This window comes from Colletotrichum orchidophilum (assembly GCF_001831195.1).
Source record: "Colletotrichum orchidophilum strain IMI 309357 chromosome Unknown Scaffold_29.1, whole genome shotgun sequence".
Taxonomy (NCBI): domain Eukaryota; kingdom Fungi; phylum Ascomycota; class Sordariomycetes; order Glomerellales; family Glomerellaceae; genus Colletotrichum; species Colletotrichum orchidophilum.
Genome location: NW_019172985.1, coordinates 263,048 through 289,400, shown reverse-complemented (window position 1 = coordinate 289,400; position 26,353 = coordinate 263,048). Strand labels below are relative to the sequence as shown.

At 52.4% G+C, this 26,353-nt stretch overlaps 9 protein-coding genes across 9 annotated transcripts; 4 read left to right on the top strand and 5 right to left on the bottom strand.

Annotated features, from left to right (window-relative positions):
* Nucleotides 1-91: 91 nt before the first annotated feature.
* Nucleotides 92-1,901, bottom strand: CORC01_04468 (nuclear membrane fusion protein Kar5; the record flags this gene model as incomplete). Its single annotated transcript, XM_022616115.1, has 6 exons — nucleotides 92-279; nucleotides 340-613; nucleotides 662-718; nucleotides 770-991; nucleotides 1,043-1,260; nucleotides 1,307-1,901. 6 exons carry the CDS (start codon nucleotides 1,899-1,901, stop codon nucleotides 92-94), a joined length of 1,554 nt encoding a protein of 517 aa, XP_022477423.1.
* A 4,038-nt stretch (nucleotides 1,902-5,939) lies between these two features.
* CORC01_04467 (uncharacterized protein) lies at nucleotides 5,940-6,230 on the bottom strand (the record flags this gene model as incomplete). The annotated part of the gene is made up of 1 exon (XM_022616114.1): nucleotides 5,940-6,230. One exon carries the CDS (start codon nucleotides 6,228-6,230, stop codon nucleotides 5,940-5,942), a length of 291 nt encoding a protein of 96 aa, XP_022477422.1.
* Nucleotides 6,231-8,555: 2,325 nt separating this feature from the next.
* CORC01_04466 (helix-loop-helix DNA-binding domain-containing protein) lies at nucleotides 8,556-10,179 on the top strand (the record flags this gene model as incomplete). The annotated part of the gene is made up of 3 exons (XM_022616113.1): nucleotides 8,556-9,055; nucleotides 9,121-9,925; nucleotides 9,988-10,179. 3 exons carry the CDS (start codon nucleotides 8,556-8,558, stop codon nucleotides 10,177-10,179), a joined length of 1,497 nt encoding a protein of 498 aa, XP_022477421.1.
* A 1,156-nt stretch (nucleotides 10,180-11,335) lies between these two features.
* CORC01_04465 (metallopeptidase family M24) lies at nucleotides 11,336-12,945 on the bottom strand (the record flags this gene model as incomplete). The annotated part of the gene is made up of 2 exons (XM_022616112.1): nucleotides 11,336-12,621; nucleotides 12,753-12,945. 2 exons carry the CDS (start codon nucleotides 12,943-12,945, stop codon nucleotides 11,336-11,338), a joined length of 1,479 nt encoding a protein of 492 aa, XP_022477420.1.
* A 1,640-nt stretch (nucleotides 12,946-14,585) lies between these two features.
* On the top strand, nucleotides 14,586-16,615 carry CORC01_04464 (Dfp1/Him1; the record flags this gene model as incomplete). The annotated part of the gene is made up of 3 exons (XM_022616111.1): nucleotides 14,586-14,996; nucleotides 15,061-16,416; nucleotides 16,469-16,615. 3 exons carry the CDS (start codon nucleotides 14,586-14,588, stop codon nucleotides 16,613-16,615), a joined length of 1,914 nt encoding a protein of 637 aa, XP_022477419.1.
* A 1,942-nt stretch (nucleotides 16,616-18,557) lies between these two features.
* On the bottom strand, nucleotides 18,558-20,672 carry CORC01_04463 (phenylalanine ammonia-lyase; the record flags this gene model as incomplete). Its single annotated transcript, XM_022616110.1, has 1 exon — nucleotides 18,558-20,672. The coding sequence occupies one exon, from the start codon at nucleotides 20,670-20,672 to the stop codon at nucleotides 18,558-18,560; it is 2,115 nt and encodes a 704-aa protein (XP_022477418.1).
* Nucleotides 20,673-21,738: 1,066 nt separating this feature from the next.
* Nucleotides 21,739-22,248, top strand: CORC01_04462 (ubiquitin-like autophagy protein Apg12; the record flags this gene model as incomplete). Its single annotated transcript, XM_022616109.1, has 2 exons — nucleotides 21,739-22,125; nucleotides 22,186-22,248. The coding sequence occupies 2 exons, from the start codon at nucleotides 21,739-21,741 to the stop codon at nucleotides 22,246-22,248; spliced, it is 450 nt and encodes a 149-aa protein (XP_022477417.1).
* Nucleotides 22,249-22,389: 141 nt separating this feature from the next.
* CORC01_04461 (ketopantoate hydroxymethyltransferase) lies at nucleotides 22,390-23,343 on the bottom strand (the record flags this gene model as incomplete). Its single annotated transcript, XM_022616108.1, has 2 exons — nucleotides 22,390-23,001; nucleotides 23,053-23,343. 2 exons carry the CDS (start codon nucleotides 23,341-23,343, stop codon nucleotides 22,390-22,392), a joined length of 903 nt encoding a protein of 300 aa, XP_022477416.1.
* Nucleotides 23,344-25,185: 1,842 nt separating this feature from the next.
* Nucleotides 25,186-26,238, top strand: CORC01_04460 (ubiquitin-conjugating enzyme; the record flags this gene model as incomplete). Its single annotated transcript, XM_022616107.1, has 6 exons — nucleotides 25,186-25,218; nucleotides 25,407-25,414; nucleotides 25,558-25,595; nucleotides 25,647-25,761; nucleotides 25,859-26,040; nucleotides 26,102-26,238. The coding sequence occupies 6 exons, from the start codon at nucleotides 25,186-25,188 to the stop codon at nucleotides 26,236-26,238; spliced, it is 513 nt and encodes a 170-aa protein (XP_022477415.1).
* Nucleotides 26,239-26,353: the final 115 nt, after the last annotated feature.

Sequence of the window (26,353 nt, the reverse complement as noted above, 5' to 3'; positions counted from 1 at the left end):
CCACAAACGCCGCAAACATTTTCGCCCTGCCCAGATGTCATGAGCTTTGCAGGTGTTATGTATGCCGAAAGTCTATCTCCACTGGCACCGCTCAAGTCGTCTTTGATATCCGGATCTTGCGTATATTTAGCGGCAGGTCTCTGAAAATGTCTTTTTGTGCCGCCGTGGGGATGAACGTCGTGTTCACAACGTCGGGCAGTGGAGGTGTGTATCGGTTAGCCTCGAGAAGGCTCGGAGTGAGATATTTGGCGTAAGACATGATGAAGCCAGCAAATTCGCCTATGAAGCACACTTCAGTCAGTGTCCTGTCCTCCGAGAAATACATCATCATTTTCATACCAAGAGCAATGAGTCCCAGATTTCGTGCTGCTGATGGTGGAAGACCGTACGAGCCCATAAGCAAAGACGCGGCCGGGCACGCCACGTATGGGATCCAACTCGTCCAACCTGGTCGATGGTCAAAAGAACCGCGAACTTCCGATGTCGATGTAGCCATATTATCCAGTGTCTCCAGGAGGTCTCCTGAAATCCGAACCGCGTGTGACAGCCTTTCAGAGTGTGACTCGTATTTTGAGGAGATATCGTCGGTGGTGTCTAAAAGTTTTTGCAACCCCTAAAATCCTCAATTACATACTCAGGGCTTCAGAAAGGCTTGACTCACCTTCTCGAGGTAATCCTGCCGACCAGCCATTTCAACCACTCGGAGATGTGATAGTTCCTTGGCTTGATGTCAGCCCAGTAAACAATCGCACGGTTTAAACATACTTACCAACTGATCATGAAGAGTCATAGACGATGCTACAGCTGTTGCAAGCGCAGCCATGACAACCGCTATCTCATTTCCCGTTTGGTCTTTGAAGTCTGCCAGTGCAAGCTCATGCGATGCTGCAACCTCGGCATTTCTGCTGAGGACCGTTTTGATGAGTACAGTCAGTAGCTGTTGCAGGTTCCGGGCATCTTCGAGGCCGCCTCGCATCGCAGAGTTTGATGCCTTTTCAGTTAGTGTCGTGGCATTCCTCAAAAAGAGCAACTATAAGCCCACCTGAGCCACCTGCATCACGTCCTGAGATATGTATCTGTCTAAATCTTGTAAGCTATTTCGCAACTGATAGATTTCTGGGGTCATGTGGCGGAGCTGCTCGGTCGTCTCGGCTGCTCTTAGGTTGATCGCGTGGAGGTGGGCTTCAAGCTCTTGTTCGACTCCCTCTGAGAGTTTAGACAGGACTTCTGTAAGGCGTTGATAAAGACGAATGCTCTGTGCTGTAGCAGGTTCAGAAGAAATTCTCGACATGTGAATGGTATTTACCTTTATCGTTGTCTGCGCGGGCAGCTTCGCAGAACCTCAAAGCTTTATGTCGGTAGCTAACCCAGGTATTCCATGCGGAGTCAGATTTGGCCAACCCCGAAAGACACGAATCGATCTGCTGAGATGAGACGTGAAGGCGAGCGACCTTTGAGGCCGGCAAATTAGCCAAGGAATATTCTCTGAATGGTGCACAGCCCGATGGGATGACAAAACTGCCTCTTTCCAAATCACAGATTGCAAGACTTGCGGCGTAGGAGTCCACAAAGTCACGGATTTGTCTACCGCTGTCAGTAAGGACCGTAGCGTCGTCTTTGCCTTCGAGTAGCTGACAGTTGTTGACTAAGTGTCGAGCAGCAATTCGATGACAAAGAGGCTCGGATTCAAGTTGTTGAAGCTCCTGCATGGCGACGGCGTAGATATTCGGCAAGCGTGATGCGTCGTGAACTGTAACCGAGGGGTTTACCAGATGTTCTTCCAGAGACGTGAGGGTATCTGCTTTCATCTCGACGTCGCCCCAAGAGAAGGCGTCAACATTGGCGACCCATGTGCGCATCAACAACAATCCCACGAGGATTTTCGGGATGCTGCACCACATTTTGTCATCTGCGCCGTCTAGGCGTTGTTTGTTCCAGGTAGGATTGGAAACAGGAGACTCAGAGACGGGGATCGTGGAAGTAAAGTTGTAGCCAGTGGGATATGGTGATGTGATCCTGGGCCAACTGGAAGGTTGAGTGAAGAGGAGAGGAGCAGGCGTAGAAGAACTTCACCAGTCTCGGCCGTGGGTAGGTGGAAAAGAAAACGAAACGCACCTACCTCCAAGGCTTTGTACTTGGGATGAGACAGAAGACAGGAAGAGGAAGGTACCTACCTATGGAGCGTGGGGTCTGGGTTGTGATCATCAGGAAGGTGCCTTACCTAAGGCTTGATGGAAGGGGGAAAGAGCCAACCATCAGCCCGCGCTTTCCCGTCGACCATGATCCCCTCTATGTCTCTTGGGCAAGAGCACGGTACCTCTTAGGCAGGACTATGTGTTCGAGTATTATCTGCGCTATCTTGGGATGGAACAGCAAGCTTTTCCAGGGTCGAAAGCATCATTACGCATCTGCATCCCATTGGCGATGGATGTAGGGATAATACCTAGGTATTGCGAGAATTATGTTCTCAAGCTCAATTAGATCTATTGATGGCCTAGAATTGAAGTGCATGAGTATCAGAAGACGTATCGTTTCAAGGCAAGAAAATGCACTGCTATGGAGATGATCGAAATCTTCATCTGGAATAGAAAATGTTGGCCAATGAGTTTTCTACGTGCGCTTTTGTAGATGCCAATAGGGTACTTCATGCCACATGACCAGGTGTCATTGAATGCTTGTTAAACATAAATCTACAAAAATAACTCGAAGTAGAAAACAAGGCCTACAGAAGGTTAGATGATGTCTTCGTCACAGGAGAGGAGCAACGATAACAGGTTGGCATCTTCGGCTCTCGTTGACTAAGCCATGAGGGTTAGCCCCCGGGTCGATTCTGATAATCATACGGCCACTAGATTTGGAACTGTCGTTAGCATCGAATTTACTACCCAATTATGATGGTTCTCGATTTTCAGCCGAAAGCTAATTCAGGGTACCTTTTTCGACAAAGAAAGATGGAGTTGCTACCTAGCGGTTTAACCGATCTTGCAAATCATATTGATTTGAAGGGAAAGGTTTAAGTGCGCGGGCTACGAACTTGCTTATTCCGTTACTTTGTGAAAGCCTACGACATATCTGATCAGTTTTCCTCGAAACGCTAGCTTGCCGTCCCTTTGACCGGATGTCCACGGTATCGTGGCTTGTTAATTGCATCAGGAGGTTTCTAGTGGCAAAGCCAACTACCATCTTTCATTTTCGCAAATTCGACAACTCACCCGTAGCTACATGACCCCTCAATGGAAAATAATTACCTGTATAGTATTCGAGTTACAATAAAGGACCTCATCAACTCAGTCCACGGTCGTCAAGGACACCGTGGCGTACTTCCGGAACGGCGTAAAGGAGCAAAGGAGTGGTCCTGCACAGTACCGCATAATTGAATTATTAGTGCAAGGGGAGCATATCGCCTCCCACTCTAAAGTCTGCTGTCCCAGGCATGTCGTGTTGCCTATTGATGTCACTCAGTGGTTGGTAAGAGGCACATCTCGTCCACTTCGTATACAATACCCTTCGGGCGTCAGGAACGTTCCTGGTGCCAAAGCAAGAAATCATTGGGATTTCTAGCCACACGTATCCCAGTGCCAACTGAAAGCAGAGGGTATTAGCTTTTGAAAACCGACGCCAGTGTGGATGTAGCCGGAAACATCCTCAATCAACTGTTAGGTCCGGCATCTCGATGACTGCTCCGAATAACCTAACCCGAGAGACCCAGCCTAGGCGCCAGTTCCAAGAGACTCGAGTCCAAAGAAGCATCTTTACATGGCAACCGGATCGTCCTTACGACCCTGCAGCTATTAGGGCGTCAGCTCCTCCACTAGGATGGAGATTCAGCCAGAGACTATTCGCTGCATAAGAAGGCCTGTCGTGCGATGTATGCATGCCTACTGTGTACAATGTGCGTCTGACAAATGGTGCAAGCAAACGGCCATCCACATCAGCCCATTCGCGCAGCAGCTCGCAGTAGCGGGGTCCTTGGGGCTTTTCTCGAGAAAACTTGAGGGGGATATCGGCTAGGAAGCGCGCAATGTCACTGCAATAGGTCTCCTCGGAAGTGTCCAACGTTGTATCCCGCGCTCTGTCTCGCATGAAGCCTGCGAGGTTGCTGAGGGACTTACAACATCTCCTTGGTATGAACAGTATGAGCAGCGTGGGCAGAGAGCGTCGTGACTTTTGACGTTTGACACCCTGAGTAGATCACATATCAGAGAGTGACAGTGCGTGATAGGGCCAGGACGGGGGGCTTATGGTACCCCGGAGGAGTCAACAGGGATCTAGGGTCTTTCGAATATCACCAGAAGTCCAGGCCCCCACCTTTTGACAACAATCTTTATTGCTCACTGCCTTGGTTCGAATATCCATCTTCTCGGAGGACCCTTCTTTGTGTCGACGTAGAGAGCGCGTAGCATTCTTGTTCCCTAGAAGAGTGTCCGAGGTGAATCTCGATGTCTCACAGGGAGAGAAGGCGAGAACGCCCGTACCCTTACCCACCGCCTTTTCGTTAGCATACAATATGCTTCTGCAAATAGCCGGGTGAAGACCCCAACACCGACCACCGTCCGGCGTTGATAGGTTAAATGTCGAGGCCCACCAATCTCTTAGTTCCTCGAAGAGTGACGTCGGTTGTTGTCCACTGGACAACGGACATCGGTGGGATGTCCCAAAGCTGAAATGAAAGACCAAGTCCCGACTCCCGGTCCCCCATCCCCCATGCCCGCCCATCCAAGCTGTCAAGTCACCCTGCAGAATTCTGAGATGTGATGTACCGACGGGATTCTGCTCTTCCCTTGCTACCTGCATCTTGATTCGTCATTCCCAGCACCGCGGAACGCGGCAGGGTGTCCGAGGGGTCTGGTCCACATGGCATTAGTTGCACATCGGAAAACGTCAAGTATTCCCCTTCGCCGAGAGGGGCATATATTGACCTTCTTTTGGCCTTGTTCAGTCCTTTTGACATTGTTCAGTCCTTCTCATGATCTTGTTCAGTTATGTGTTGCTGAAATCGACTATCCTGGGTCATACAACCAGCCTGACTGGTGTTCCATAAAACCTACCGAATTCATACTCGCACTTTGAGCACTTTTGTTGCTTGCTTCCTCAGTCAGAGACTGTCCTCTGTAACCCTCTTCCGCGAATCCGATTCCTTGAAATTCTTCCTCGAAGTGCCTTTTCCGTCTCGGCTTCCTGCTGTTATTAGACAGCCAGCGACCTTGGAGTCCGAAGCAGAGTACACGAAAAGGCAACAGAGCAACCCATTCATATAACCGATCCTAGAATCACGAAGCAACGGAAGATATCTGGAAGAGCTGAATTGTCGTGGATAACCACCTTGCAATTTGTATATAAGGCTCTCCGAAGCCAAGAATGCTGGCATAGAAGAGTATAAAGACATGCTAACAAGCAAACATAGCAGGAATCATCACTGGCAAGAACGAGGGGAAAGATAGCAAGCCGCTAGATATAAAAGCAGGGATAAAGAAAGATGTGCAAGCAGATTGACAAGAAGTTCGACTGCGGTCATACTGGCTTCCATAATATCAAGTGGTGCTCTGATGTAGGCAAGGGCTGCAAAGGACCGAAACCCAAGCATGGCACGATTGCTTGGGCCGGCATTTGTAACGACTGCGCCAATCGAGCCGCCGACCCCAACCCGCAACACCGCTGAGAAGTTCTCCTCACTTGGTTGTTGTCAATTCGCCATCAGACCCAGATTTGAAGAAGTAGGAACGCGGCTGCATAGGAAGAGTTGATGTAGTTGATACTAGTACTTTGTGGCTAGCGTGAACCGGAAGGAGCACTCGCCGGCAATGTTGATAACGTCTTACCAAACTGATTGGGATGTGAAGCCTGGCTTGATCTGCATCCTAGGTAGTCTCACTACTCCCGTCCTTCGCCAGTGTGAAGTTTACGCAACCGGCGAAACTGATGATCTTATGAAAAAATCTTTACCAGCCCTCTGGCTTTACACAGTACCAGTACGCCTCAATGATATTGCCCATCTGGCATCCACGCTGGCCGCCGATGCCCCGGTTCAGGCCCATGATGTCGGCGACTGTAAGGTTGTTTTTGGAGGCAAGGGACGCACAAGTCTCTCCACGGGTTGCTTGGTAGAACTTGGTGCATTTCGACCACATTGGCTCGATGTGAGGGTTTGGAGTGGCGATGGGCTCTGCTGGGAGGGCTACGACCGAGGTCGAAACCAGGACAATGGTGGCGATAGCCGTAATAAACTTCATGGTGGTTGGGAAACGAGGGTCGATCAAGAAGGCAGAGCGAATGAGAGGATGAAGTGTGTGATGCATGAAGTGTTGTAGAGAACAGCCGCAGCGAGTATTTATACATACTAGCTGGCTAAAGTCTGGCATTGTTGAGAAAGAACACCGATGCCCTCGGTCACCGTGGTGAAACCAGTGACTTTCCCATTCCTGATGTTCTTTGACCAAAGTTCGTATTGTTCAGCCCTGGTCTATTGGCAAGTGCAAATGATGCATTAACCTGCTGCACTTGCAGCAAACGTGAGAGGCATACCCAGCTTGAAATCGAACCGAATTGAAATACGTAGGAACCTCCTGACGGGACCCAAGTCGAAGACGCGGGGAATGCAAGGGAGGAAATGCATTCAAAGGATGTATCTCTGCGCCTACTCATATCCCTGATAAGGGCCAAATACTCCATATTGCATATCCATACGTAACACACTGACATCATCTACTAACTGCTGGTAAACTTTTAAGATAAACCTCCTCCTCATCCAGGTTCACAGCTAACCTGAATAGCTTCATCCATAGATGAGAAAACTTGGACAGATATGATACCTAGATGGCTAAAGTTGTCAAGTACTTAACGTGAAGAACTGTGACTAGCAATCAAAGGATGTATTCAGTGAAGTTCTAGACGTCTCTGCACATTGCTGACCGAACGGCGCCAACGGTGTTTCGGGCACTTGTCTCTGTCTTGGCCGTTCCACGTGGGTGGCGTCGCCACAAACGGTTTTACCACCAACAAAGTCCTCGGGATTGCGGCAAAGCGTATGTGCCTGTCTGTTCGAGGCAAGATGAGTTATCTCGGCTGGGGGTGGAACAGGGCGATGGATGCGACGGCGAAGGAGGGGAGCCGAGGGCAATATGTCATCTTCCCTGACGTTTGATGACTTCTGCGCCGGTGCCGCCCCGGCGACAGACGGCAAGCATGGCCTTAGGGGAGGTTATTCACGTTGCAGCCACGGTGCAGCTTCAACCCAGAGACGGCACAAATACATCAAAAAAGGAAGGGGGGTGGAAGGTGGACGCGAGCTGAACTGGACCGACACCGATTAAGGAAAGGGGGTCTTGGGATTTGAGGGGGGGCACCAAGCCAGAAGAAGCCGGACCCTAACGGAGCGGGAAGTCTATTCTGGGGCCGACGCTCGGGCCAGCTTGCAAGGCTGACAATGAGGGCGCGGTGTAGTGGGGCCGGATCGACACATGTCCAATGAATAACCCCTGTCCTGGAGCTCGGCGCCCATCGCACGACTCCCCTCTAGCAGCCTCGTTCATCATACGATTGTGAAGATGAAGTGGTCGATTTTTGATACGCTCAGCCAGTGTGCCCCGGCCACTGGCAAATTCGATGTCAGGCCATTCCGCCCGATCCTGCATCATTCTTTCCCGCCCAATTGGCAAACCTTTGCACACTTTTCTGCCAGTGTAGTTTTTTTCCTACTCGGCCGCCCTGGCCCGAGTCAATTCGAGTCAATCCCCCCCTCCCTCACGGAACCCGGCGCGGGTCACTTTTCCTGTCTTTGAATATCAGCCGACTCTGTCTCTGTCCTTCCGGTATAGCTCCCGCTGCCTCTTGCGAGTTGCGATCCCCGGTCTGCTCTCCTTTCAACTGCCGCCGCTTCCAACACAGCAGCACCACCACTATCAAGTCACCTGAACCGCTCAACTTTTTTCTCCCACCTCCGTAAACCTCCTGCAGCCTCCCACAGGTCCCTGGCTGGATACGTAAGGTGTGACCAGTCATTTTCGTCCTTGCCTCCACTTATTCCTCCCCAACCCTTAACTCTTTTCTTGTCCTTCCCCGTGTTTGATGGATCTTGTTGTCTGTCCCCGTGCTTCTCGTTTGCTTCCTGCGTCCTCAAGCCTGCTCGCAAAGCCAAACAGATTTTTGAACGATTCGAACCTTGGCTGATCTTAATAAGCGAAATCCCCGCCTTCCTGCTGTTCGCGAGCGACGCAATCTTGACGGTACACGAACGCGAACGACGTCTCTGCTCATCCACTGCGTGCAGCCTCCCTTGCCATCGCCGACCCCGACGACTGTTGCTCGCTGCTTGTCCCCATCGCCTTCGCTGCCATTGGATGACAAGATCACCTTGATTGGCTACACGAGGTGGTACGACTGGCCATCTTAAGTCGCCAAACTCTTTCCCCGACCAAGAAGCGTACGAGGTCTGGGCCTCGAGTGCTCAGGAATACTCGGCAAGCGATCGAGCCGCTGTACATCCACTCTACATTGCATATATCGATTTCTAGATCGACGACCGCCGACGTGTCGGGGGCCGAAATGCTGGCGTTGTGATGGACCCCAACTTTCTCAAAAACCTCGATTACTTCGCTGTCCCCAACAACCAAACAACAAACTCGGCCGAGCAGACCGCCGAGTCGTCCGCTACAGGTGCTGCCAGAAATGCGCCCGATAACTCCTTGTGGGAGTCCTTAGGCGGCGATCCTGCAAATTCTGAGTCGACGTCCAATGGCCCCTCTGGTTCCCTGCCTTCTTTTGCCCAGGCATCGCCTAGCAGCACGAACTTTGGCCTCGGCTCCATGCCAGCTCAAATGCAGTTCAACCATGGTCAACAAAGGAATTCCGGCTTGCCGAGCCGCACTGCGCCGAACCAAGATCCCCGGCGGAGAGATGGTCATGCACGGAAACGAACCAAGGTCGATTCAGAGGCTGCTGCATTGGAGTCGGTGGACTACTGGATTCAATTTGATGACGACGAGGAACAGAAGCTAGGTGGAAGCTTCGAGATCGACTTTTCAAGGCGTAGCAACTCTACTCCGAATTACCGACCCAGGTAACATACCTTCCCCCCACGAATATTATTCATCGAAGAAAACCTAACGTACTGATGCTTGCTAGACCCGCTGCAAACCGTTTAAATCCCATGTCCACAACACCTGGCTTGGGTGCCGGCTTATACACCAATCCTGTGTTCAAACCGGAAGACTTTATGGATGACACCGCCCTTGACAATGCTCTCTCTGAAGATGAGGACTTTCTGGAATCCATGAACCTCGGCGACCAGCTTGGGAAGATTGATTCTCAGCCGCCTCAAGAGGTTCCGCCTAGGGAGGGCCTTTACTCAACACCACTGAGTTGGGAAAAGCCAGCACCTGGGCTAAGGATGAATCCCCTTTTTGGAATGGGCGCAATGGGCGGCATGGGCGCGCCCATGCTCGACCCCGAACAGCGACGCTTGCTAGCAATAGCTCTCAACACGGGGCGATCTTCAACCAGTCTGGGGTCTGGCATGGGATTTGGTGTCGGAGCAGATTTGGGTCCAGAGTTTGCGAGCTTGGAAAACTTCGATGCTAGCATGGCGTCAGGCAGTATGAACGATATGGCCAATGACCCTGAGCAATTGGCTCATCACAAGGGCAAGCAAAAGGACAAGGCCCCGGTCAAAGAGGAGCCCGGCACCCAACGGCCGCAAGTGTCACGGACCAATACCAATGCCACTGGCATATCTGAGAAGTCTAAAGACAAGGTGAAGGCGGGCGATCGAACGGCGCACAACGACATTGAGAGAAAGTATCGTACCAATCTCAAAGACAGAATTTCGGAGCTGCGCGATGCGGTGCCGTCACTGAGGTCAATACCTGAGGAAGCTGGTGAAGATGCTGAGGTTGACAGCCAATCGCAGCGCGGCCCTAAAGTCAGCAAGGTAAGATCGAGTGGTGTTCCCCGTCCGTCAAAGGTGAAATCTCTGCTTACACACGAGCACAGGGCACCGTCCTCACGAAGGCGACTGAATATATACACTACCTAGAACGAAGGAACAAGGCCATCATGCGCGAGCATCAGGAACTTGCGAGGCGCCTGCAGGCCTTTGAGCAGCTCTTGAGCGCACAGGCTCGGCAGCCATTCCCCATGCCGAACTACAGCAGGACGCTGTTCGATCCAAGAGGTTTCTGTTAAGAATCTCCCTCCTCTCATCATATGACGCATTACGATTGCGAATTGTACATATTACGTTTTCATGGGCTGCGATTTGCCCCAAAATATACGATTGTGGTCAATCTACGAGGAATGAACAGGCATGTTAAGAATAACCATAGGTTGCCAGACCTTCAATGAAGTATTGTACTGCGTTCGGAATTATCTGGAGCCATTTGGGGAATGAGATAAAAGGAGTCGTCGACAACCAAAGTGATTCATATGGCGTCGTTCCTGGTGATGTGTCGGATAAGAAAGCTTTTCAAGGCTAGTTGAAATTCAACCTGCATGAGAATAAGGTAGGCTTGAAGGTAATAGTAGTCTGTTTGAAAAAAGACGCATCGATTCAAGAACAACCACTGTTACCCAAGGCGACCCCACGGCTATGGTTTTTGGCACGTTGCTGCTGCGATGTTGAGAATGATCATGAGAAAGGTTTAATTATTTCTTCCCATCGCTAGTGACTGGCCGCGCTTGAACCGGGCTGCGTGAAGTTTCAGAAAACGGAATTCCCATCAGTGACTTCTGTTAGACCGGGTAATTAAAGAACACCTCAATAGTCACCCTCGTCTCGGTGAATTAGTTCTAACGATCCGGGCGTGTTGTCGATATTCAACCGCCACTGGATGAGTCGGCAACCACACCTGTGGCGCTAGCCATTTGCACCACAATTGCGGTGATCTCATATTCTTCTGTATCAGCTGACCAACAAGGCATTTGGCCAAATGCTACCTGAAGACTCAGTCCCGAGGAAGCAAACAAGGCCAGTGCTGTGACACGCAGCAGGCCCCGCCAGTTCTATGCCGGCAACGTGCTTGAGGAACCCCCTCCTTTGGCCTTCAAAGCTCCGAGAGAAACAAGGGTCCTGATCCCACCTAGTCGAAAGAATGCTGGCACAAGATATCGGCCCAGTAAAGAACACGCCGCGAAATCACACACGTCTCATCTTTTGCGGCTTTTCAGGTGGAGGAAGTGGTGCGTTGCGCAGATGGTAAAAGCGGGATGGCTTCTCTTGTGTAACGACATCTGCTATCGTGCCACTTTGTTATCGTACTTTGTTATTACATACAGCGATGGATACATGGGTTTACAAGTTTCACATGTTGGTACACCGCCCACGCCCCTGCTACAGTCTCTCCTAGTCTCTCAGAGCCTCAATATCAGCAACTTCCTTGACGGCTTCCGTCGTGAGAATGTAGGGCGACTCTTCGTCAACGCAGATGCTGTCCTCGATCCGCACGCCCATACCCCGGAAATGGTCCGGCCACCGGTCTGTGTCCGGAACGTAGATGCCCGGCTCGATGGTCACGCAGTGGCCCTTCTTCAGTGGCGTCCTCCTACCATAGCCCGGCACGTCGTGCACATCCAGTCCTACGTAGTGGCCGACGTGATGGGGGAAGAGCACGTCGACGTCGCGGGATGTGATATCGAAGCCGAGGCTCTTCAGCTGCTCGAGCAGGCCCGCCGAGGTGTGTTCATGGATCTCGTCCAAAGAGAGGTAAGCGTTTTCGCGGCAGAGCGCGACGCTGGACCGCTGAACCGTCAGAACGGCCTCGTAGAGGTCTTTCTGCGCCGGTGTGAATTTGCCGTTGACAGGCCAGGTGCGGGAGATGTCGGTGATGTAGGTGCCATACTCCCCGCCGGCGTCGACGAGGACCATCTCGCCCTCGTGCATGACGTTGTTGTTGACGACGTAGTGAATACAGAGGCCGTTTTGCCCACCCGCGACGACGGGGACGTAAGCCGGGCCGTCGCAGCCGTCTGCGGTGAAGCGGTAGTCTAGGAAGGCGTGGAGGTCTTTTTCCTTGGTCCACGACCGCCGCATGGCGTCGGTGATGACGCGCCCGGAAATCTTGCCCGCGAGGCGCATGTTGGCGATCTCGGCGGGGGACTTTATGGCGCGGAGCTGGTTGATGACGGGGGACAGCGGGATCCTGACGGAGGGCAACCACGACTTGTCCGAGTTCATCAGGTTCGCCAGCTTTCCCTGGTTCTCACCACCCTGGCGCGTCGGCAGTTGGATGTCGGTATAGACCCTGCTGGCGCCCTTGAGGATCTCCGGGAGGCAGCGGTCAATCTTTGCAATGTCCTCGGCCTTGTCGGCGTTGAAGATGTCGAGTGCGGCCTGTACGCCGTTGCGCGGGCCCATCCATTGCTCAGCGACAGGCTCCTTAGGCTTCGCGAAGAGGTGAAACTCAAAGTTGCCGTATTCCTTGCCCGTCTTCCGGATCACGGCGACCGAGTCGCCCTCGTTCCAGCCGGTGAGGTAGAGAAAGTTAGAGTCCTGTCGGTAGGGGAAGAAGACGGCTCCTGAGCGGTACTTAAGGTCTGCGGCGGCGAGGACCGCGACGGCGTTGTCCGGTAGCTTCTCGGCGAGTCGGGCACGGCGGTCATAGTATTCTTGGGCTGTGATGCCGGGCGTGACTGAAAAGGGGCGTTAGGTTAGGGTTTTTTTTTTTTCAGACGTCTTTGTTCTCATAAACCAAACATGAGGAATAGGTAGCCAGTCATGAGACAAAGGTGTGTCTATATGAGGATGGTGAGTGTTTACTTACTCTCCCCGGCCTTAAGAATATGAGGGTGAGTCTCATGCACCGGCTGGCCGAATTGTAAGTCGGCGGCAGAGACGTCGGAGTAAGGCCGGAGCTGACGGCCGGCGGCGGAGAGCAGAGGCCGCCGCCATGGCGATGCCGGGCGTAAACTCAGGGCGGTACGTAGGGCGCGACTCACCGGCCGTGAGACGTTCATGACCGGGTCTGGTCACTTGTGATGTGGGTGTGTGTGTGAGGTCAGAGACAAGGGAGGTAGGTGGACGGGAAGGATGGACAGGACGGCCTCTACAAGTCGGATGAGGTCATCCCGGAGGTGCTAGCTGTATCTGTCCTGTGTAGGAGAATTTCAAGCTGCTGACTCGTCAATGGCGAGCGCATGCGGACTTTGCCTAAGACTGAGACGGGGTAGACCTAGATGCTCCCCCTTTTGGGTATTGTGCCACAGTGACGAGTGGATGAGAATTTGTGAATGAAGGGTGAGAGTGAATGTATACGTTGTCTTAATGTACTTAATGAAGGCATGCAGCTCTTGTACTGCACCTGCATGCGTATTATTAAACATCCCATACCCTATTCCGTCCAAACTTCCTGCAACTCGGTAAATATACGGTACGAATACAACATCGGTAGGCATCCAATCCGTTTGTCTTCCCAATTCTCTGAAGCGTGACAGAATACCTGACAGAATCTGAAAGCCCGCCATTCACACATGGTCCTCACGGTCATCAGCGAACATGGGCAACTTGCAAGCCATTGCGCACCTAGGCAGATGCAGATGCACCAGGGAATGGACCCAACGGGGCCCCAGAAGCTGCAAGATTTTCTTTTTGTTTTTCCACACTGGCAGCTCCATCCAATTTCCAGCATCTGCACGCCTGTCACCTCATCCACCCTGGGCAGCCTGTCGCCCAGCACCCGGGTGCCTTGCCCGAGGGGTTGTTATTGTTGACGGGAGGTGGGTTCATTACCCAACCTAAGGTGAGGTAAGGTAAGGTACCATGGGCGGGTCCAGTGAGGTTGGGTACTTAACCTACTTACCTTAGGTTACCTACCATCCTACCTCCGGCCTAGGTACCTTAGGGGTCATGCCCGGAATTACAGTGATCCATAGCTTTACCACAGCGGCAACACCCACTGTGACCGCCCACTGTGAAGACGCGCTGGGCCAAGTAAGTTTGGCCGGTTGCTGGAGAGAGGCCTGGCCCGTGCGTGTTTTCGGCCGTGTCCAACTGGGATTAGCGCTGTTGTTCCCCTCCCAAACTCGTCAAGCGCGACTTGGGTCCTGCCATGGGTCCTTGGGTAAGCCCGGGGGGCCACAGTCTGGTAAGAGTGGACGACGGGGGGACATCCTCCCACACACACAACACCAACCACGCTCTTGATTAAGAAACCTCTTTCCTCTGCACATTCACCACACACCTCGCAGGTGCTGCCTCTACGACGACCCCAACGACGATACCCTCCCCCTCCTCGTCTCTCTCCCGTTCGTGTGGTTTTGCAATTTCTTCAGGCTTCAACGTCGTCCTCAATGTCTTGGTGAACCTGTCGACACGGTCTCTGTTGGTACGCGTGAGCGACGTGTAGTAGCCTCCCACGTCGCGTGCTCGTCCACAGAGCAGAAACCCCCCGCCTCTCGCAACCACCACCAACACCATCACCACCACCACTCATACTCACGCTCTCTTTCCTCTCTCTTGGTTGCAGCGCCCCCGAACGGCTCAGACCCTACCGATATTCCCAACAGACACCCGCTCCTTTTTCCACGTCGAGCATATTGATTGGGCATTTTTTATGGCAGCCATATCCCTATCACCGAATCCTATTCCTCCTCCGGCCATGTCTGCCAGACGAACGCCTTTGTCTAGCAACCCCAATGTGGCCAATTCACCCTTGAGAGCTGCCTCTGCTCTAGCCCACGCTAAGCAGAAGCGCTCTCATGCAAACATCCAACGGGAAGAGCTCTACGCCCAGCCACCGCCGTTCAAGAAGCAGGTTATCGAGAATGTCGGCTCGCGCCAGCTTCGATCGCCCTCAAAGGTCACAAAGGCCTCCCAGCTCCCCCAGCGAGTCGGCCGCCCCATCGCAAAGGAACGATCAACACATCACGATGACTCTAGTAATGTCGAGAGGATCCGGCAATGGCAAGCCGAGTACCGGGGGAGGTTTCCCAAAATGCTCTTCTACTATGACAGTGTCCCAGAAGACCAGAGGGCCAAGCTTGCCCGGCAAGCACAGTCTCTTGGAGCCGTATGTTCAAAGCTAACCGGTTTTGATTTTGTTGGCCCTTGTCCACTGACGAACGATCTTCCAGAGAGACGAACGATTCTTCTCGAGCAGTATCACCCACATTGTGACCGCCCGACCGATACCTGCGCAGGAGGACGTCCAAGCCTCTGCACACGATGCCGAACTCGAGGAGCAGCCTCAGACTATCAATCCCTCCCTTCTCGACCGGTCTACCGACGCACGAAGACGTCTTCTGCTAGAGACTACATCGAGGCGAGCTCAAACCCAAGCTCATGACGACAGAACCAGACGGACAAGATCAACCCAGAGCAACGATGTTCTTCACAAGGCTCGCGACATGGGAAAGAAGATTTGGTCTGTGGAAAAGTTTCAAAGGATACTGCAGTTTCTGTTGGAGCCTGACCCGCACGTCGTCGCGGCATATGGCGCCAATCGTGATTCAGCGAGGAACGTCGGACCGAAGAAGGGTATAGAGGAGCCTGGTCTACTGCAGTTGTTGCAGCATGAGAGGCTGAACGGCCCCTCCGATGCTGTGACCAGCCGGGAAATGATCAACTTCAAAGGGCCGTACGTTTACGTCTACGACATCGACGAGAAGCAGAAGCCCATCATGGTGCGGGAGTATCCCAAGGTCAATAACAAGTATCATGGCGAGTGGCCGCAGTTCAGGACTGTAACCGACGGCCGATGTCCATTTGTCGAAGAGCCAGAACCGGTTGAACGGCCCAGCCGGAAGCCATCAACGCAGCAGAAGGATTCAAAGGAACACAAGGAGCGTGCCGCCAAGCCTGCAGTGAAGGAGCGTCCATCTCTCCAGCCTCCTGAAGTCCCTGCGCCCAAGGCAGCCGCTGGCAAGCGCTCGCTTTCAGAGATGCAAGACGGACAGAACAAGCTACGGGCTGCCATGAAACCAATGGACGTGTTCAACCCTCCCAAGGCCGTGGTATCGAACCCTATAGATTTCGGACGGACCCAGCATGCTTTCACAGGACGGACCGGCAATGGGCGTTTTCTTGCTGGCGAGCCCGTGGCCTCTGGACTGCAACCATCCAACGTGACTTCGGCTATCCGCTCGAACATGATCTCGTCTACCTCTGGCATCAACGGGGCCAAGGCTGGTACGAGCAAAGAGGTACATGGTTTGCAACGCAAAGTGTTGCAACGAGGTGCTCCCACTCCGCAAGACGCCAGCTCGCGACGGCTCACTGAGATGTCTCTGGAGGCAACCTCTACCAGATCTACTAGTGTCTCTCGAACGACTAGTAGGCGTATGGAGCTCATTGAAGAGGACGTCGAGAAGCATGGCTCCAAGCTCTCCAGAACCAGCTCCAAGACACAGGCCATGCCCGCTAAGAGCAAGCGCGACCTTAAGCCGGGCTACTGTGAGAACTGCCAGGACAAGTTTAAAGACTTTGACGAGGTATGTGGAGAATGGAACGCGAATAATGCTGTGCCACACTGACAACCCGAAGCACATTCTCACACGCAAGCATCGCAAATTTGCTGAAAACACTGATAACTGGGCTGAGCTGGACGACCTCCTCAGTCAACTGGACCGAGTTCCCAGATACCGATCTAAACACCTACGTGACGACGAATACACGGATGACTCCTTGTAGACCAGGCCAGCCCAAGGACTCCTCGCCATGTCGCTCAACACTTTGATACCGCCTCTGCCCTGCTTTCAAATGCTCTTCTCGATCCCCACTTGCTGGTGCCACCATCTTCAGAGCACGGCGCATTATCACAAAAAGCTGCACATGTTCCACGGTCGTGGAACCAATGATACCAGTAGACTGTCCAACATGACACCATGTTTGGTTTCCGGTCATGTTTGTTTTCTCTTCACTTCGTCTTTCATTAATAGGTCGGCTCGCATTGATAACATTGCATGCACAGTGGCGTTCGGCATGGATTATCTTATACCACGACGGCTCATTTTTTCCCCCATGCTTTTGGAGGGGCTCGGGCACGGCGGCGGCACTTCGTCGGCCATCGTCATCATCATCAGGGGCCGGGGATTTGATAGGAAGAGAGACTAGGACGGCGCGTCTTAATGAACCACGGTGTAGATATCATATTGAACAGTCTATGCTTGTGTATAATGTACGTTGAACACGAACAAACCTGCATGGTTTGGGAAAGCACGATGCTCCAGTGTCGTAAAGCAGCCCGAGGCGTCGTGTCATTCAGAAAAAGGCGTTAAGGAGAATTCAAGCAATATATATCCTCCCAGATCCTTCATCTAAAAGAACACATTCGCTCACAACATGCCTCGGTTATGTCATCAGGCCTTCTTGGGCAACAGATCAACATGAGTAATTATTCCTTCGAGCACGCAACTAACTAAGCGAATGGAATCTCCGGAGTCCGGAGGTGTATTGACACCCACCATCTTGACCATAAGAGCTATTATGCTTTGATTCCAGTCCCGTCACGAGAAGACACCGTCTGCAGACCAGTCTCTCGCGAGCGGCCTTGAGCTAGCTACGATGAATTGCCTCGACCATGACATATGTCCTGAACAATCGTATTCTAAATGAGTTAGGAACAATAAAAAATTCCACAGGAAGGGACGAATCGAATTAGGTTTCGACGATGCGGAACTGACAAAGCTTGGAAGGGGAAAAGTATAGTTTCCCACGCGTTCGTTCGGTTTTTACACGTCAGGCTTGCATCTGCGCCACCGTCCCATCCCCTTACTTGACGCAGCGCGGGCCTACTGCAATGGAGTTGGGCTTGAGCCTCCTGAGCTTACTTATCCACTTTACTGGCAACTATTTTCCACGCCTCGTCTCTATGGCTCAGTCGGTAGAGCGTTGGTCTCATATTCATACATATGACTCTAGATCATCTAGGGACATCCAAAGGTCGCAAGTTCGAGCCTTGCTAGGGACAGTTTCTTTTGCCTTTTTGGCATTTTACCTGCACGGCTTTTCCGACTGACATATTACTTATTATTTATTCATTTATCCTTCGATGTAATCTAATCGGCAGTTGATTTTCTCATCACATGCAAAGCAGCCCGCCTTTGTCTTCCTGTCAACACACTGATATCAAAGTCCTAGAATTGTGTCGCAAAGTGTTCCGCTACCTTACCACTTCACTCATTTATTCACAAGCGGTCTACAACAGTTCTTGTATTCTACAAGTCCATCAGAAGCATATTCTTCTTATAATTGAGTGGGTAATGAAGAAGCTGTGAGGACTGTGATAGTTTTACACATGTTAGTTAATTCAACTACGCCAAGCAACGCTTAGTTGGCCCTCGTTTACTGCACGCAGACTAAGAGAGCATTCAGCATTCCCCTTACATGATCAGTTATTTTTTAACTACTTTATTATTTTCGTGGAGCTGAGTCTATCTGTGTTTGGCTTATTTACAAGCGATCCCAGCCACTGTCTCCATGAAACTTAATACTCCACCCGCTTCCTATTCTTCAGTTGTTCTTCTTCTCATTCCCGTGATGCCATCATCATCACGGACCGCGCATCCGGCGAGGGCGTGCCCAGATCATCGGGAACAGCCCACGACTTGTCCTCACTCGGTTTTCTGAAAATCTATGCATTTATACCCTCGACATCGTGAAGAAGGCAGGGTAACAGTGCCGGGACGACGGTGCCATGGCGGATTGCCTCGTAGATTCTCGAAACGCTGTTACCGATCGTGCTGGGCTGCTCTTCCCTGAGGCCTTGGTGGAATTGAATCTCCAACTTGCCGCGCACAAGGTTGAATAGTGCCGCAGAGCCCCGACCTAGCCCTTCAAGGCCTGTGACGTGTGCGCCCGTCGAGGTGGGGGTGTTCGATGGCTCGGCGAACCACGCTTCCATGCTTTGTCGGAGCTCGTCTCGGACGCCCAGGATGTCTTTCAGCGATACGGAGCCAGGCTCTTCCTGGGCTATCAGATCCGTGATGTGAGCGGCAGCTTTCGAGGCCACGATCGAACAGCGCTGCATGTGGCTGAGCTTGTTTGCGTCGTACCACCACACCCTGACCAACTCGTCCAAATCGTTCGTTGTCATCTCCATTGTCTGGCCATCGCTCGAGGCGCATTTCTCTGCTAACAGGGGAATTATGGCTGACATGGAAGATAGGGACGACAAGGATACGGAGGAGAGGAATTTCTCGTGGTAGGCTCTCAAGTCAGCCGCCTGACAACACACAAGGATGTGGGCAGCACACATGTGCGACAGGATATCTACTGCTTCCATGGTGCGACGGCCCGAGAGGAACGCGAGAGAGTTGATGCCCTGGTTGTGCATCTCGGCCGACTGGACGTGAGAGGAGACGGGATGCGCGAGAGCAGCCAGCTCCGACATGTAAGCGCTCATATTTACGTCGATGCCCTTCATGGTGTAGGACTGGCTAGGGTCTCCAAAGACCAGGTTTGGATCGAGACCGTTGTTCGTGGCCGGGTTGATCAGCTCGGAGCACTGCGAAAAGAGCATGCGCCCGATCATCTGCAGCGCCGTTCTGGTCTTGTCCATGGCGGAGGTTATAGCCGTCGCTTGGAAATTGCCTCCTGAATACACGTCCCCTGCGAGCACGTCACCGCCGGCGCCTATGTCGATGACTGGGTTGTCGGACGTTGAGTTGAGCTCGGTCTGGATTTGCCTCTGGGCCAGAAGGAGGTCTTCGAGATACGGGCCCATCCACTGGGGCGCGGTCCTTGTCGAGTATCTGTCCTGCCATAAGCCCTGACCCGTTCGTTTCTTGCTCTCCAGACCAGCCACAAGCTTGGAGGACCTGAGAAAGTTTCGAATGTTGTTGGCCACCTCGACCTGTCCGTTGTGAGGTCGGATTCTGTGGATGAACTCGTTGGCCCACTCGACGTTTCCGAGCAAGCACTCGGAAGTGAAAGCAGTCAGGGCTTGGGCGAGAACTGCGAGCTGGTTCGCTTCGTGTATGACCAAACTAGCCAGGGCGGCAGAGGGTGCAGTCCCATTGATGAGGCCTAGGCCCTCTTTTGGTTGCAGCTCAACAGGCTGGATGTCGTATTGTTTCAGTGCATCGCGGGCAGACATGACCTTTCTGCCGGTGCCTGATCCGACGGTGACGAACATATTGGGGTCCCCGATCAGAGTCCCCGCGATGTAAGATAGAGGCATCAAGTCCCCAGATGCCGAGATGGTTCCTCGCAAAGGAATCAACGGCGTGATGTCATCACGGAGGAGGCTGAGGAGGGTCTCGATGACCTCGATCCTGACGGCACTGTGACCGCGGAGGTTTTGGTTCGCTCTGATGACCATGGCGGCTTTCACCCAAGCCGAGGGAATGACGTGCGACTGTCCATCCTGATCAACCTGGCCTTGGGTCAGGTCTGAGGATGCGATGATAGCGCTTTGGGTATGTTGGAGCAGGGAAATTTGTAGTTTCTTGAGCTGCTCTGTCCGTGAGTCGGCGCTGCCGCCGAATCCCGTGTTGACGCCGTACACGACCCAGCCGTTCTCGATATGGTGGTCAAGGACGTTGATGCTCTGGCTTACTCGCTCTCGAATCACCGGGCTATCCTTGACGCGAGGAACGAGTTCATGACGTGCTACGGCAACGACGATGGACACATCGAGGCTGTCACCGTCTAAATTGACGACCCAAGGGAAGCCCTGCAAGTTTTGAACATGGCTCGCCTCTTTATGTACAAGCATAGCATGCGTTCCTGGCGATGGTGATGTCATTTTATTGAATCTGCGAGGGACCAGGGTAGGATGCGTTCAGCGGTCCAAATCAACACAAAAAAGTCGAGGGCTTGGATATTCTGCAGATAAGGTTAGAAATTGAGCTTTGCTTGATTTGAAAATATGTCAGGAAAAGAAACAATCCAAAAAGCACAAAATGTGCCTTATAAATAGCCTCATGAACATAGTGGTGACCAACAACTCGTTTGTGATTGTGTGGCGCAGGAATAAGACAGTTGGATTGAATCGGATCCTGTTACTTGCGTTTTTGTCACATCTGCATGTCTCCTTTACAGTACCAGCCAGGTAGGCCTACAGAAGAAGTGAATAACCTCGAGTATCCCGCCTGCGTATTGGCTCACCGAGGCAGAAAGCGTGGTCGTGAATCATTCACTGGCTTGAGTGTTGCCCACGGCGAAAAGTGCTGTCTGTACTTAGTGAGCGCGGAACATGTGGTGAGAGTACCAGACGCCGATTCAGTGCTACGCGCCTGAGGCCGAGGGTGGTCGCATTGATTCCATGCATCCTTCTCTCCTTCTAACCTTGCGACCATCGTGCAGGTTGGCATCCAGATAGCCTACCGCCCGACTTTTTCCGGTCTTCGGACCTGTAGGTCTCCTATTTCTCAACTGCACTTGCCTATAGTGTCACGAGTTTATGATGAAATATTGGCGTGAGACGCGGGACGGTTGATGTCGGATCTGTGAATGATGCTGGGTGTTTTGGATACTGTCAGCCAAGAAATTAGCTGCTCAGCGGCGGAGCAAACTGGTGGTGGTTTCCATTAGGTATGGATACTTGGGGAGCCTACCCAAGGCGCACTGAGGCAGCGACCCTGCACCACTCACGGGGCTCCGGTCAACCACCTCCACTGCCGAAGCAGACAATGACCCGCCTCACTCTTTCTTCTCCAACCTCACTTCTTTTGCTCTGCCAGTACTTTGAACAACCTATGAATATCCCATGAGTCGGCCAGCTGGACGATGCTCCTCACGAATGTTAGCCTATTAATTCAAACAATAATCCGATTACGCATAAACTACAGACATTCACACAGCATCTGAAAATGGCAACTCCCTCATCGCCTGGCATCCCGAGGTCCGACTCGGCGTCACCTCCTCCCGCAACCATCCCGGATCGTCCTGCCTCACCGGAGGTGCCACTCACCATGTCCGCCTCAGCCATCCTAATAGCTCAACCTCGCGATGTGGCTTCTGCCCTGGCCAGCGCTGGCGAATATCCTTCGGAAAAGGTTGTGGTCAAGTTCAAGGCCGTCGGAAGTGCGCCCTCGCTCGCTCGAGGGGTAGCCAAGATCTCCTCCACCCAAACTTTCCACACCGTTATCTGGTATCTCCGAAAAAGGCTCAAGCTTCAAGAAACAGACAGTGTCTTTTGTTACGTCAATGACTCTTTTGCCCCATCTCTCGATGAGATCGTCGGTAACTTGCACAGTGTACGTCGCAGGAGCAGACACAACCCACGGCAAATTCAACAGCTAATATGCTCGCAACAGTGTTTCAAAGATTCAAGCGGCCAGCTTGTGATTTCTTATGCTATGAATCCAGCATTTGGCTGAGATCAAGTACGCTATTGCATGATATCCTGCGGCTTAAAAACGATGAGAATGCTTCCGGCCTCTAGACTCCCAAACACCGGTGATGCAGCACGAAAGTGACGCAAAGCAATGATCTAACAATCGCTGAACGCGAACGACACCTCACAACTTTTCCAAAGCAATGGTAAACTCGTCAAGCGCCTCCTTGGAAATGGGGTATGTGTGCTCTGGTGCAGGATACTGTCGGCTTTTCACCTCGTCCCGATAGGTCTCGATGGCCCGAAGACTCTCGCTCCAGACGTCGCCGTACTTCTTGACGAACTTTGGCAAGAATCGGCCGGGAGGGAAGTTTCCGGTCATATCAACCTGCACCAGAACCTGGCCGGAGCAGCCATTACCGGCGCCGATGCCAATGGTTGGGACCGCCAGCTTTTCTGTAACAAGTGCTGCGACTTCAGCGGGAACAGCCTCGATCACCATGGCGAAAGCGCCGGCCTCTTGCACGGCTAGTGCATCCTCGAGTAGCCTGAGTGCCCCGTCTGAAGTTTTCCCCTGGACTCTGAAGCCGCCAAGGGCGTTCTGTCGTTGCGGTGTCAGTCCCACGTGAGCCAGAACGGGGATACCTGCAGACGTGATCTTCTGGATTGTGGGCGCCATCTCTTTGCCGCCCTCGAGCTTGACACCTTGCACCCGGCCCTCTTTGACGAAGCGGATGGCGGTTTCCAGAGCCTGTTCCGGGCCTATTTCATAGCTACCCATAGGCAAATCGCCAACCTGAATTTGGTTCAGTAGGACGTTTACGAGTTGGATCCGGAGTACACTTACTGTAAATGCGGACTTGGTGGCTCTTGCGACAGAACGGCAATGAAGCAGCATTTCGTCTACCACAACCTCACTCGTATCTTCCATGCCAAGCGCAACCATGGCCAAGCTGTCGCCTACAAGGATGATGTCCATACCAGCATGGTCGGCAACGTGGGCACTCGGGAAGTCATGCGCTGTCATGACTGTGATTGGCTCGCGCTTCTTGTACAGACTGCGCAAAGAACCAATTGTGATTTTCTTTCTTTGGTTCGCAGAAGTTGTACCCATAGGAGAATGTGAGCTGTGACGCATTTGCGCTGGTCGCATTACAGCGGGACACATGGGTCGCATCAGAGATGCTGCTGTCGAGGGTCGCGTGCTTCTCAGTACGGAGGCACACGACCTTAGACAGGTACTTCGGATTGCAGGGAGAGACATATGGGCAAACAAGTACCTTTTGTCTATAATACCAAGTAAACGTCTGGATGGGATATGTGAAAGCAGGAAAAGGGAGAATGCAAAGATGAAAATTTGGTCGTGTTGACGGTGAGGTTGTTAGTGTGGAGAGAAGAGTTTGAAAGACTTTGTATTGAGGGCGAAGCGCAATCTTTTATTATCCAAGTCATGATGGTTTTTGCTGCGTAGAATTGAGTATCTCCAAAAATTACCGGTGGTGTTTCGTTCCCGCCGCTTCGCTGAGAGAGATGAAAAAGCGGGTCTATCTCACAAGCTGACCACACAGGTGCCGTGCTGGGCGCTTCGCAGGGAAAGTCTCCCAAGTAACGGGGTCCGGTCCACCGTGAAAAACCTCCGTGATTGGACGAAGCGCCGAGGCACGTTCGCTGCCCCTCCACCGCCGCCGCTCAACGCTACGTTCTTTTTTTTGGGAAGGGATTAGTGAGCCGTGCTAGGCTCTGCCTTTCCGTCAGTGCTAAGGTGAGCTAAGACCGAGGCAGAGTTGCCTCGGGCCCGGCGGTTTCTGATTTCGGCCCTCCACAAGGTCGAGCATTGGGAAGTCCTAGGTTTCCGTTGGCCTAGATCGGCTTGCAAGCTGATTAGCGAACTTGGGGCCTGGTATGATCGCGCTCGCGTGACTTGATTTTTGGAGTCTATCGTTGTTGGTTTAGCCTCTAATCTGGCCAACCGGCACAGCTTGTAATTACTACGTGTAAGATAGATCCTCAAGTTGAGTGAAGTTGACGGACGGCCGGCACTACGGATAATTCCCCCCCATGCGAAGACGGCGTCTCCTTCCTGGCTCGTGACAGCACAACCTTGCCCACCCCGACAGTCTATCCGGTTCGTGCTTGCGTGGGACGATAGGTTGTTCCTTGTAGAAATGTATCAAGTGCTCTCGGATGCAGGCGGCGTCGTTGTACGGAACGGCCCTTTTGCTACTGCCTTTGTGTACTGCCCCAAGAATTTACATCATTCTTGCGACCTCTGTGTGTCGGAACTGTCGGTTTCTGTTGGCTGAACTGGCTCTAAATGTGAGTTGAGTTCAGTCAGAACTACATGCACATAGCCCTAAATGCCTTTGCACAACCTGGGACCACCAAGGTATAAGTACGTTGTGTACTGAAGGTAGCTGCGGTAATTCCAGGTAGTCAGTCCATCGACAGCTGTGGAACATGCAGCTTCTCCAACGTCGGCCTGCAATTTGGACATTGTCCTGCGATGAATCAGGCTCGCATGGTTTCGCATTGTCTTAATCAGGCAAGGTACAAGGCAGGTAGGAACGGATTAGGTACTTACCTAAGGCACCCTAGCAAGCAATGAGGGAACCTGGCTGGCTGGCAACATCCGCGCCTAGGTAAGGTGGTAAGGTAGCCCGCCTAATCCTCGGGCCCACTCTCCCCTTATCGTTGCACTTATCCCTCATGGTCCGGGATCGCCCACATCATCATTGCGCGTGACTTGGCGTCAGGAACCCAACCCGACCTTCTCCTCCTCTCTGTAACCACCTGCAACTCTCCTCCGGATTCCAAGACCAACACCGAGTTACATCACGAATAGGAACCGAAGAGTTTGTACTCGGCGGTGACATCTCTCGTATACGGGGACTTTCACTGGAACAGCCAACCAGCTTTCTCCGCAAAACATCTACAGCCCATCTATAGCCATCGTCCGAACGCCCCGCGCACAACCGAGAAGATGAGCAGCCCGCGTAGAAGAATCGAGACAGATGTAAGTCTACAACACTATCAGAACCTGAGTATGGGAATGGTGCAGCAGACTTACGCCCCTCTCTTTTGTCTAGGTCATGAAGTAACAGCGCTCCAAGTCACGCCATACCTCTGACAGCCAGCTAACCTGACCCAGGATGTGCGATTCGCCGACTGACCACCTTTCGCTTGACATACTGACCTGTGTAGGTTGATGAGTGACTACGAAGTAACTCTGGTGAACGATAATAGTATGCTACCTTCACGACCCTATCCTCAGAGCCATTGCGACTAACACCACATTAAGTGTAAGACTTAGACATGTTCGCCGACATCCTCGGGTCCTAACCGCACAACACAGGCAAGAGTTCTACGTTCGATTTAAAGGCCCTACCGAGAGTCAGTACAACATAAATTTGAGCATTGGTTTACCATATTGACCTCGTGCAGCTCCATTTGAAGGCGGTGTCTGGAAGGTCCACGTGGAGCTTCCTGACCAGTACCCCTATAAGTCACCGAGTATCGGATTTGTGAACCGCATTTTCCACCCCAACATCGACGAGCTGTAAGTAGAGAAAATTCGAACAAGATACTTGTGGACGAGCGAGCGGGCTGGCAGGGAACAAACCAGAGCAAGGAGCTGATTGGGGAAAACTGCGTAGATCGGGCTCCGTCTGCCTGGATGTCATCAACCAGACCTGGTCGCCCATGTTCGACATGATCAACATCTTCGAGGTCTTCTTGCCCCAGCTTCTTCGATACCCGAACCCGACGGACCCCCTGAACGGCGAAGCGGCTGCCTTGATGATAAGAGAGCCTAAGAGCTACGACGTTAAAGTCAAGGGTGCGCAGACGCAATCGTAGACGGGAGGGAGTGGATAGATGTCACTGACAACGAGCCTCAGAGTACGTGCAAAAATATGCAAGCAAAGACGCTGCCGACGAAGCCGGTGCCGAGAGCGAAGACGATGACGACATGTCGTCTGTTGGCAGTTTCGGTGACGATGACGAGGAACCCGCCGGCCGACTTGATGATGTATGAAGTGCACTCAGGAACTTGAAGGGAAACACGGCTAGAGAGAGCATTCATGGAAATGGCGTCGAAGGAAACTTATATTCCCCAGGTTATGATTGGACTTGGCAATCCGAAACCCTAC